A 12,875-nucleotide genomic window follows, 5' to 3' on the forward strand; every position below is an offset into this window, starting at 1 on the left:
TAAGAAATAATTGATTAAACATATCTTTTTAGTTATGTAACACTGAGACCATTTAGTCATTCAAGAAAGATTTCAAGAACTGCCACATTCAAATTATGTGAAGAATCCTTTCCATATGGTGGCATTTTTAGCCATTTCATGTCATTATTTAGTACTCTTAATAGAAATTAAATTTCACTTAATGCCAAAGTATTTAAATAATTTTGCTGTAATAATTTTGCTTTTCCTGGCTTATAAGAAAATTTATCCCCCCCCCAAAATAGTTACTTGATACTGAGTTATATGGAATGCCCTTATCTCATTTTTTTACTATGAGAAATATACTGAAAAATGAAAATATAAGTTCTATGGGTCTACAATACGTGCACACTATTTTACAAACAATAATACATCATATTTGATTCCAAATTTGAAATTTGGCTCCAAAATGAAAAAAAGAATTTCCAGAGAAAAGATATGTGTCTGGTGTGCTAATAAATGAGTAGCTAAACTATAAGGTAAGTGGACACATGACATTTATAAAATCTAAAATGATTTGATTCATGTTAGTGTAATCATTTACATAAAATAACTCTAAGCAAAAGAATATTTTTTCACATTGTAATGCAGCTAAGAAAATTGTCCTGATAATGTCAATTTGATTTGTTGCTGATGAAATATAACATTATATGACTATGGGGAAGTAGTTTTTAAGGTATGCTCATAAAATTTTTCATACTCTTTAAGCCAATAATTCCATTTGGGGAATATTTTTTAAAATATATTAAGGTTTATTCTTTTTTTTTAATTTTTTAACATTTATTTGTTATTAAAAGACAGAGAGAGACAGAACATGAGCAGGGGAGAGGCAGAGAGAGAGGGAGACACAGAATCTGAAGCAGGCTCCAGGCTCTGAGCTGACAGCACAGAGCCCAATATGGGGCTCGAACTCACAAACCATGAGATCATGACCTCAGCTGAAGTCGGATGCTTAACCAACTGAGCCACTCAGGCGCCCCTAAGGTTTATTTATTCTTAAGAAAAAGAGAGAGAGAGAGAGTGAGTGGTGGAGAGGCAGAGAGAAGGAGACACAGAATCCAAAGAAGGCTCCAGACTCCAAGTTGTCAGCACAGAGCCCAAAGCTGGGCTCAAACCCATAAACTGTGAGATCATGACCTGAGTTGAAGTCAGATGCTTAAACTACTGAGCCACCCAGTCACCCTGGGGAATAACCTTCAAGAAAAAAGAAAAAACCTCCTTGCCACAAAATAAAATATACAAAAATATACAAAGACCATTGACAAAATGGTCAATGCTTTGTGATTTATAATGGAAAACAGGAAAAAGAAATAGAAATCATGAATAGCTGAGGGCAATGAATATATATAGAACATTAACCTAATGGGATATTATGCATCCTTTTTACATTTTAATTGCTAAAACAATACACCTATGTGCAAAATGTTTAGAAAAAATGCTATTCTATTAAGTTCAAGTATCTATCTTACATTAGGCCATGTTAGACAGGAGAAAGACCTGTGGGGTGTTTGTTCTTTGTTTTATTTAATAATACATACACATGAGACTTTACTTTTTAAAGCTAATATATATGTCCAGGCCTCATCCCAAGAGATAATTTCAAAAGATTTAGAGCTGAGCACAGAGGTGTGTGTGTGTGTGTGTGTGTGTGTGTGTGTGTGTGTGTGTGTGTTTATTTAGTTAGTTATTTTAAATTTTTAATGTTTATTTTTTATTGTATTTTTGAGAGAGAGAGCATGAGCAGGGGAAGGAAGAGCAGAGAGAGGGAGACACAGAATCTGAAGCAGGTTCCAGGCTCTGAGCTGTCAGCCCAGAGCCCAATGAGGGGCTCGAATTCACCAACTGCTAGATCATAACCTAAGCCGAAGTGGGACGCTTAGCTGACTGAGACACTAAGGCACCCCACAGGCATGTGTATTTTTAAAGGGCCCCAACAATTTTTTCTGATGCAGAGCCAGAAAGGGACCAACATACTAGATGGAGTTCTTCCATGGCAGGGATGATGTGATCATTGTGTGGCCCTGCAGTTCTTCCCTGAGACCGCACGGAGGGGGAATACAGTGCCTGAGCAAGAATGAACTGAGGCTAGAGGGGTAAAAGGCCAAACTGAAGCATGACTGAAATGAAAGGTAAAATACACACACATACCCACACTCACACATTATATTAATATTACAAAATGAGAATAACAAAAGGAAAAAAGGCAAACCAACAAAATGAAACCCTTTGGTTTGTGGAGTAGAACATTATGGAATTATATTTAACTTTATTTTTGTAGAAGCTTTGCTTATATTTTGTAAAAAAAAAAAAGCTATTTTTAAGGAGAAAGAATCTGCTGGTAGATAATCAACTAATCTATTTACTTCTTGAAATGAAACAGCAGATTTATCAATAATTTGTGTGTAGTCCACATTATTGGCATTGAGAAAATGAAGAGAACCAAATTTTAAAAATGAGTGTAAACTAACATACTCTTACCATATTACCCAGCAATTGTGCTCTTGGTATTTAGCCAATGGATCACAACCTTGTATCTACACAAAAACCTAACAGAGATGTTTACAGCAGCTTTATTCATGATTGTCAAAATTTGGAGACAACCAAGATGTCTTTCAGTAGGTGACTGGATAAACTGGGATACATTCAAAAACTGGAATATTATTCAGCACTAAAAGGAAATGAGCTATCAGGCCATGAAAAGGCAAGAAGAAATTTTAAATGCATATTCCTAGGTGAAACAAGTCAATCTGAAAAGACTATATACTGTATGAGCCCAAGTATATGACATTCTGGAAAAGCAAAACTATGGAGACAGTAAAAATATCAGTGGGTGCCAAGGGTTAAGGGGAAAGAAGGGATGAGCACAGAGGATTTTTAGGGCAGTGAAACTATTCCGTATGATATTACAATTGTGGACACATGTCATTACACACTTAACAAAATCCATAGAATGCACAACACCAAGAGTGAACCCTTATGTAAACTATGGGCTTTGGGTGATAATTATATGTCTTTGTAGGTCCATAGAGTGTGACAAATACATGACCATGGTGTGGGATGCAGACAGTAGGAAGATTGTGCATGTGTCAGGTGGGGGTAAATGGGAACTCTCTCTACTTTCTGTTCAATTTTGTATAGACCTAAAACTGCTCTAAAAAATAGTCTATTTAAAAAAAAATAGCATTAGGTTATGTGGGATTCTAACTGGAAATCACCAAAGTCTTTGAAGATCTTGCTGTTCAAAATGCATATTCAGCGATCCTTCACTTTGCCACGACAATATGATAAAGAAAAATATCAAGATGCATAGGGGCACTTGTACCCCAAAGTTTATAGCAGCACTCTCAACAATAGCCAAATTGCGGAAAAAGCCTAAATGTCCATCAGCTGATGAATGGATAAAGAAATTGTGGTTTCTATACACAATGGAGTACTACGTGGCAATGAGAAAGAATGAAATATGGCCCTTTGTAGCAACGTGGATGGAACTAGAGAGTGTGATGCTAAGTGAAATAAGCCATACAGAGAACGACAGATACCATATGTTTTCATTCTTATGTGGATCCTGAGAAACTTAACAGAAACCCATGGGGGAGGGGAAGGGAAAGAAAAAAAGAAAAAAAAAGAGGTTAGAGTGGGAGAGAGAGCCAAAGCATAAGAGACTCTTAAAAACTGAGAACAAACTGAGGATTGATGGGGAGTGGGAGGGAGCGGAGGGTAGGTGATGGGCATTGAAGAGGGTATCTTTTGGGATGAGCACTGGGTGTTGTATGGAAACTAATTTGACAATAAATTTCATATAATAAAACATAAAAAATTAAAGAAAAACATCAAGAAATACTAATTCAATACAATTATTTAATTTTTAGACAATGATGAAAAATATCATATCTTTGAAATAGAGTTAGTTTAGGGGAGAACAGGAAATTATTAAATTTAGTATCAATATGAATGATACTGAATCCATGTTAGAGAAAATTAATATATATCTATAATTTAATAATATTCAAGAATTTAAACAATTAACTGAATTTTGGCAGGGGAAATTGGAAGAGAGACAATTTTTGTCAGTAAGAAAAAATTTTAAGCTGCGTATTTTAATCATCATAAACTGCTCGGGATTTCAATATTTTAATAGATTCATTTAGCTCTAAATGTCTTCAAGCATGGTATAAATCCTCCAGAGCCCCTGCTTTGTAATATAGCCTTTTAACATATTCATTGTCTCTTTCCAAGAAAGTTCACTATTGCTATTCCATTAGTCTGTTTTGTGATTTATTTCAAAGATAAAATGAATATCTTCACTTTTCATTCATGACTATTTAATCTTGATTTTTTAATAAAAATTTGATGGTAATTATCATCTATTAAAACACATTCTTTCCCTCTTCTTGTGCATTTTTCCTCTTTACAGTAAATCCTACATTCTGACACCACAGTTAAAAACATTTTATCAGTAATTACATCTAGACATATTCCTTTTATGAACTCAGTCTTAATAGACTCTTAATCAACTCGGAGCATTTTTAGACATGGCAAAGATTCTATTGATGCATAATAGGAGAGTGTTGGATTTGCCAACCTCGTTTCTCTTTTTCACTTTACCCTTCCCTTAATCCCGATAGCTTCATAGCTTTTATAGGGTAAACTTATACAAAACCTTACCATATACTGGAATGTTAGCTATGTGTGGTGTGCTGTCAAAACAGAAGTCCATTACCCATAAGTGAGACAGAAGCCATCTTTAGATGGAGGAGGCATTCACAAGAGGTTCAGTAAATATTAGAAGATAAGGCATTTACAGGAGGCTCAGTAAATATTAAAACCATGAGAAACTATGGCAGAGAAGATCATCTGCAGCAAAAATAAAAGTAAACTGTTCTGCCTCTCTGATCCTTAACTTTACCATCATCAAAATGAAAACAAAATATATTTACCTCCAGAATTGCTGTGATGATTAAGTCAGAACATATAAATGAAAATTCAGTACTAGTCATAAAATGCCATATAAATATTGGGTAGTATCACAATTAATAATAATTCCATCTCAGAATTATAAGAAACTTAGGCAGGCAAAGCATTTAGAAGAGGAAAACACAGGCTACATGCCCAAGACTTGAATGAAAGTGAGAGCTCTGTATGTTCATAAATCCCTGCATCCCAAATTCCTTGTATTATGTGTGAGCGTCTGCTGTGGTACCATGAAGCATAAAAATAGTAAAGCCTGTTGAAAATTCCAAAACAAAGAGAGGAGCCAAGAAAAGAATATGAATAATTTAATCAGATAGGATTCAAGTTTATCCCCAGCTTATTTGCCTTTTATTCTTCATTTCAGTTAGTTACATATCCATCAGTTATCACCAAGGTTGTGCATGCACCTTGAAATGTTCACAAAAGGTCCACAATACAGGGGTTCATAATTAGGTTATATGTTATATTCAGAATCCCAGGGGAACTAATCGATTCTGGAAATATTGATTAAGCAAGATGAAGAATTCTTACACAGTTTCAACTACAACAATTTTAAACAAGTACAAGCTTCGGTTGCCACAAAACTCACAAAAAGTAATTGATTGAAGAATATCTCTTTTATGCAAAATATACATTTTAGGATATAATTTGATTAATACTCTACTATATACTGACATTACTCCTTGATCATTTAATAAAAAAATACTCTCGTTGCCAGAATTTTATTTTCTGTAATATTTATAATTGAGGTAACAATGACAAAAACACTTAAACCATGAATAACATTGGTGAGTTTTTTTTAAAAGTCATAATGATTCTCCAGAACTAAACAAATATGTGACTAAACACAGGTTAGTTTTGATAAATAGGCACTGAAAATTTCACAAAAAGACAAGCAGATAACATAAATGGTTTATAAAAAAATGATACCATCGATGTTCATGGATTCAAACAACAAAGAAGAAATAAGGGAAATTAAGACACATCTATACTACGCCATTATCACTGCCTTGTATGATTCACAGCACAATCTACTGCAGGCCCAAGAGGGGCAATTCACAGAGGTATGGGCCTTACTTGAAGCTTCAGAGATATTGATCATGAATTTGGCTTCCTTGGGTGTGAGATGGCTGAAGCTGTTGACCCATGCACACGTGTTGGTATTTACAATTGTCTCATGGATCCCGGCAGGTCCACAAGCAGACCACTCATATGGGGAGCACCAAATGAGTTCCAGCCACAGTTCTTTTCTAAGCTTTAGATGCCTCATGAAGACGCAGGGACTTCTTCCGAGTGCGACCTGGTCACATCAGGGCACATTCAGCAGCAGAAGTCTGTTTCCAGTACAGTCCTTGGCATGGCTAAATTCCACTGTCCCTTTTTCAGCAGTCAAAAATCCATGATAAATTCTGTACAACACTGCAGTCAATAACAGCAGCACCAGACAGTATATTAATTCCTTTACCATAAAGCTATATGGAATTATAACTTTCTAAGGGTGGTGTCATTAAAAGGATCACAGAATCTCTAAATATCAGATGTGTACGTCTGGGTAAATACATTGCCGTACAAAATCTCAGACATGCAGTTCATGCTTTAGGACTTAGAGAATAATAGACGTTATGTGATCAATGATAAAAATGACATTTGTCTTCCTCACAAAAAATAAACATGAGAATTAAGGATTAATCAACAGTCTCAAGGATCCTGAACGCCTTAGAAATAATAATGTTTATCCCTCAATTTATAGTATGGCATTTTTCCTCCTTCACATGCCCAATATACCGGACACACTATTGCTATTGCATTCATCGGGACGCTGTAAACAGAATTTCTTCCACTTGGGCTGAATAAAACTCCCTAGGGGTTTTGCTGGAGTGTAGTGATGAATGCTGGTTGCTAGGTAGTAGACACTGACACTGCAGCCAGCAACCAAATGTAATGGTGATACTGCTGCTTAAATCCTGCTTATCAAAAAGGTTCACAGTACTGATTAACGTAGGTAGTCTACAGGGCATCATCCATTTACACACAAAGCAGAGAGGCTGTTCCAAATAGCAGAGAAGGCGGGGGGCAGGGGAGAGGACCCGGTACTAAAATCATGAACATCTTATCAAGGCATTTCTGTGCTTCATGAAGACAGATGGCATATACATTGAAGACAGGGAGCTAAGACAGACGGACAAAACGCCATACAGGACAAAGCACCTGATTCAACACTGCCTGAAAATCTGATTAATCCCGTGAGTCAGAAATTTAAGGCTGGTCAAGAAAGCCTCCAGTGAAAACAATCATCTTTGATGTTTGCACAAAAATCAATAAATAAAAATAAAGGAAGGGGATAAAAAAAGACACGAGAGCTTTGGGTGATATTTGGCACTTTGCCTCTGAAAATGATGACAAATCCTGGGATTGGAAAAATATATATATGACTCTAATACCAAGCAGCAATTCCTGGCTAAACAATGCAAGCCTGGCTGGCAGTTACCTTTCTCTCATGTTTTGTGCCTTCCCCAAGTCATTAAGTAAGAGCTCTGGCCTCAGCTCGCGTGTAACCAGTAATGACAACCTCTTTGCAGTTATCTGTGTGCAAACAACCAGAGACATTCAGAACTCCAATACAGCATTTTTGAAGAAAAGTAAATCAACCAAGAAATTAAACTGTTTAAAACAAATATTTCTTTCAAAGAATAAGGAAAAAAAATGTCAAGGAGAAACTCGCCCTCCCTGCCCCACAATTCAACATGCAGAACAGTCAACCAGTGCTTTCATATCAGCAGGTACACATATCCTGAGCCATCCACGGTCCCCGAACTCTGCGACATTGCTTTCAGGTGATAGAGACAAGATGGTCCATGCAAATGAGCTGACCAAAGTCATGTTGTGTGCAATCAAGATAGGATCCCAAACATCTTCAAAATGGTTTAGAGTCACGAGAAATGAAGGTCCAATGAAGTGACCGGTGTTTGGAAGCACACTGTTTTAATTATATCTCCCTGAAGATATGTTTACGTATTAGCATACTGGCCAATATCTGACACTACCTGTCATTTTATTGCGAAAGGAGAGCAGGGTAATTAATATGGAGAAGTAGCACTACTTTAGATAATCTTTAAAGCCAGGAGAAGATTTGTTAGCTACCCAAGTGGCATTTCTGACTTCAAAAAGTAGTATCATGCAGGATTGAAACTGTATTTAATGGAGCCTGGAGTAACTCTACATTTACTTATTTCCATTTTGGGGTAAACAGTACTCGAATTCATACAATTTAGCCGACTGATGCAGTTTGGTTTACAAAATAGATGGGATGGGAGATCGAGGGCGCCTCAGAGGACAAGGAGAGTTGTAGGGTGATGTTACTGGAGACAGCCTCAGAGCATTGCCTGCCAAGCCCGCTATGTTGTTTAAGCTTCGGGATTTTTCATATCCTTTTATGAAAAAATGCACAGACATCAGTTGAATTCAACCAGAAAATAGACACAGACAAATAATACCATGCAGGATAATCAAAAGTGCTATTTTGAGCTCAAGGGAAAAAAATTTTTTTTACAAAGAATTCAATATTGAGACCATTTATAACTTAAAAAAATAAAGCTCACTATAGCTGTCATTCCCAAGAAATTAAATCAATCAAAACTTATAGTTGTAATACTTCAAAATTCATTCTTTCCCACTGTAATTTGTATTGATGTAATTTTGGTATATAAAATACTACAGATCTTTTAAGAGTTAGGCAAAGCAACTTAAGTAAGATATAAACTTGGCTAATATTTTTAAATTTCAAAATCTGTTTCTAAAAAAAAAAAAACCAAATGGGCTATTTTTTTCTTTTCACTTTGTATTGTTTACTAAGCTAATAAGCATGATCAACTTTAAGTGGACAACTCTTTTTCCAGCATATTCAATTTTTCAGCTTTATAGTGTTAAAAGGATGATTCTTAAATAATGGCGTTTGATGCCATTATCTAGGTGATGTAGAATGCCCATTTCTATATCTTTGGATAAAAAAATGTAAAGAAAAAAGGAAGGAAATGAAATATAAATTGAGTCATAATTTCAGTGAATTACAGTCTGAACTTTATGATGTGATGTTTTCAGTTAGCTCTCCACTGCCAAGAACTGAGAACCATTTGATCATAATTCACTTTTTCTATTATCTTGCGTTCTAATCAACTGTACGTGATTATCATGGACTTACGGAATAAAAGATCCTCCTCACAAGCTTTAACCCAGTGGTTTTCCTTAGTCACTCAAGCAACATTCCCATCAAAGTCACCTTTGGGAAGATTCATATATTGTAGCATTATTTATTAGAAAAAGAGTAGAGGCAGTTCAATGGGGTGGTTAGCACCATGTAAAGTTAGAAGTGAACTGTCTTAAAAGCAGGACAACTATTAATTGAAAAAGTAGTCAAGAACCAAATGTAGGAGTCAGTCATAAGAAAAACTAGTCAGGAAATAAGTGTTCTGAGAAGTCCACTGAAAAAAAAGTGTTGTCGAACAGGAAAATGAAATTCCCTCAGCCAAAGCTGAGCAAGTGGATACAACTTCACTAAACTTCATGGATTCCTTAGTCTCAGGACATATTCCTTGGGCTCTGATTAGCCCTCGGTGTGCATGTCAGTATATGAGAAAGAAAATGGGCCTATTGTGTTTCCCTGTGCTCCTCTCAGGTACTTTTTTTAATTTTCATGGAACTTCTGGGGAAGAAGCTAATACTATCTCTCCTCCTTTCACTAGAAAAGAAGAAACATTTTCAGTGAGTTAGTGATTATTTGATTTTCAAGCAGCCAGTACAAGAATGGACACAGACTGTAATAACTGCTCTACTGTGGGAGAAGCTGGACTGGACAGAAACGTCCTTCCCCATACACACACACAGAAACTTTCAGCAGTCTTCCTTGAAATTTTGTAGATGGAAATTTATGCCATCCATAACCTATTGTAAAATTCTCTAGGACATCCTTTCTGCTAATGAGAGGATTATATGCCAATAAGCTTTGTTAGCATTTAGAGATATAAAACATGGGAGGCAACATGTATTTCATTCTATTCCAGAGGATGATGGAATACTTAATAAGAGGATGTCTTAAATAATTAAAAAAGAATTGCAGATAATTTATCCTTACACAGGGACCTCCATGCTCCTGAAGAGCTAGTCATTACTGCTCTTCTGTAAAGACATTGGAAGTATAACTTTGGGAATTATATGAAGAATAATTTATCCTAGTTGACCATGTAATCTTCCCTACAGGACCTCCAAAAAGGTAAAAATTTACTTGATCGTTTTATGTTAATCACCCTAGTTATATGTAAATCTTGGTTCCCATTCTTAATGTTCAATTATTATTCTGAATTACAGTTTTTAAATTTTTTTTTCAACGTTTATTTATTTTGGGGACAGAGAGAGACAGAGCATGAACGGGGGAGGGGCAGAGAGAGAGGGAGACACAGAATCGGAAACAGGCTCCAGGCTCTGAGCCATCAGCCCAGAGCCCGACGCGGGGCTCGAACTCCCGGACCACGAGATCGTGACCTGGCTGAAGTCGGACGCTTAACCGACTGCGCCACCCAGGTGCCCCTGAATTACAGTTTTTAACATAAATATTATCTATTCTGTTTATAAGTCCTTTTACTTTAATAACTATAATTTCAGTGTTAATTTGAAAAGACTTCCCTTCTAATTTAATAACAAGTATTTAGTAAAATTATACGTTATTCATTGAATATATATATATTTTATTCTGCAGGTTCATTTCTGATACAAAATTTGATAAGGTTTTGCTTAAGCAAACTTTTTATTGAGTGGAATGGTTAAAAATATAATTCATGAGAATAAACAATATTGAACCTACTTGGAATTGGCATCTAAATACAAGGTGTGCCTATTATATGGTCCTTTTTTTTAAGTTTTTTTATTTTTTTAACACTTATTTACTTTTGAGACAGAGAGAGACAGAGCATGAACAGGGGAGGGTCAGAGAGAGAGGGAGACACAGAATCTGAAACAGGCTCCAGGCTCTGAGCTGTCAGCACAGAGCCTGACACAGGGCTCGAACTCAGAGACTGCAAGATCATGACCTGAGCCGAAGTCGGACGCTTAACCGACTGAGCCACCCAGGCGCCCCAATTATATGGTTGTCAAAAGCATGTGCTTATATGGGGAAATATTGAAACTGCCTAGCAATGTACTATCAATGGGTATGTTTTTGTGTATGTAATATGATTTCCTAAAAACTACTGAATAAATAAAAACACAGGTTCTAAGTATTGGGAGTTCATTCTTACAGGGAATCCATAAATTTTCTTAATGTATGTCCAACTATATTCATACTTGTTGGTAGAAAAGAATTCAGTGGGAATCTGGTAATTTCTTTTCATCTGTACAGGGGAGAATTTTCAGCACACTAAAATCAAATCAGTTGAAAGACCAACTTGAAAGATAAAAAAGGGATCATTTAGGAAATAAATGCCTGAATAAGAGTAATAGCAGAAATCTATAATCTACATAAAAGGAAACAAGAGAAGAAGTTAATAGATTCCTGATAAACATGACAAGACAACACACTAAAAAAAATAAGTGAAGTTAGCCAAAATGTTACAAGGACTGGGAGGAAAAACACAGTAGTGTAAAAAAAAAACAAGCAAGAATGAAAAAAGAAGTTGATTATGATGAGAAATGACAAAGAATAAAAGCCCATAGATGAATTTTCAAAGATGTGCTCACTGATAAAGAGAATTTTGTCTTTGTGAAATAGAATTTTACGTATAATTTTTCCATACAAACTAAATATCTTATTAATTGCTTTGCTCATGAAACTTTGCCATTTTACAGAAAAATTCTATATTTGCATAATGTTTTATAATTTGCAAAGTATTTTTTCATATGTGATCTCCTTTGAAGTTTAAAATTCAAATACTGTCTGACAGTGGAAGGAAAAAAATTTAGCTAAGTTCTTAACCATGTAACCTTAGTATAAGCATTGGATGTGATACTTTATTATGTGATGTTCAAAAATGTATAAAAATATAGCCACACATTACATATAAATACATATATACATATATATACATATATACATATATATACACATATATAGTGGGTTGAGATATGTAATGTACTTAAAATATAATGTTCTATACAATAAATTATTAGTTATACGTTATTATCATTAGTTAATGTATGTATACATATTTTGCTTAAGTACAATGATAGGATATTAACTATCATAAAATATTTAAAAAATTGTTCTAGCACTTAATATTTAAATGTAAATTAGCAAACAATCAAATAAACATATTCAAATAATTGAAATATATTTTGGTATAAAGAATAGATGCAGAGGAATGCAAGTAGCTTAAATGAAGAAGTATTTGAAATATTACATACTAAAATAAAAGAAGAGTCTGACTTCTCTTTTGAGATCAAAGGCATGGAGACAGACAGGACAATAAAAAGTGTTCAGAAGCAATGAAAGAGAAGTACAATATGGGTAATGAGACATTTCAAAGAAGACATCACAAAATAAATATTGAAGGCTTAAAATGTTAAAGTATTCAATTGGGAGAAACTGCAATGAATAGCAAAAAGTGAAGTATTTTTAAAACACAGTTGCACTAATATGAAAGTTTCGGATTGGTTTTCATTCAAATTCAGTACATTGCATAAGAAATAATTATAGTTCTTTCTCTATTCTGTCAATAAACAGAGAAAGAGAACCATGGCAATAAAGCAAACAGAATTATCAAAGTAGGAGTAATCAAAGAGCATATCAGCCCTTGGACCAGGGTAGGTAATGTCACAAAATTATTTCTTAAGGAGCGAGTAAAAGGGCCCAATTGTCCTGAGATCCATAAAGTTTACTCAAAACAAAAACAAAAAACAGC

General features: G+C 35.0%; 1 protein-coding gene across 5 annotated transcripts in view; it reads right to left on the minus strand.

Moving 5' to 3' along the window:
- Positions 1-6,298: 6,298 nt before the first annotated feature.
- KCNC2 (potassium voltage-gated channel subfamily C member 2) overlaps positions 6,299-12,875 on the minus strand; it is a 194,693-nt gene continuing 188,116 nt past the window's right edge. For 2 of the 5 annotated variants that reach the window (XM_047066897.1, XM_047066895.1), the window contains one exon: positions 7,511-7,572. In XM_047066897.1, the coding sequence (XP_046922853.1) occupies positions 7,511-7,572 (62 nt within the window). Of the gene's footprint in view, positions 6,409-7,510; positions 7,573-8,280; positions 8,418-12,875 lie in introns of those variants that run through there. The other 3 variants (XM_047066896.1, XM_047066892.1, XM_047066893.1) reach the window with 2 other exon arrangements.

Source organism: Lynx rufus, unplaced genomic scaffold, assembly GCF_022079265.1.
Source record: "Lynx rufus isolate CCGP_SWC_20201006 ecotype Redwood Valley unplaced genomic scaffold, mLynRuf1.p SCAF_7, whole genome shotgun sequence".
NCBI classification, from domain to species: Eukaryota; Metazoa; Chordata; class Mammalia; order Carnivora; family Felidae; genus Lynx; species Lynx rufus.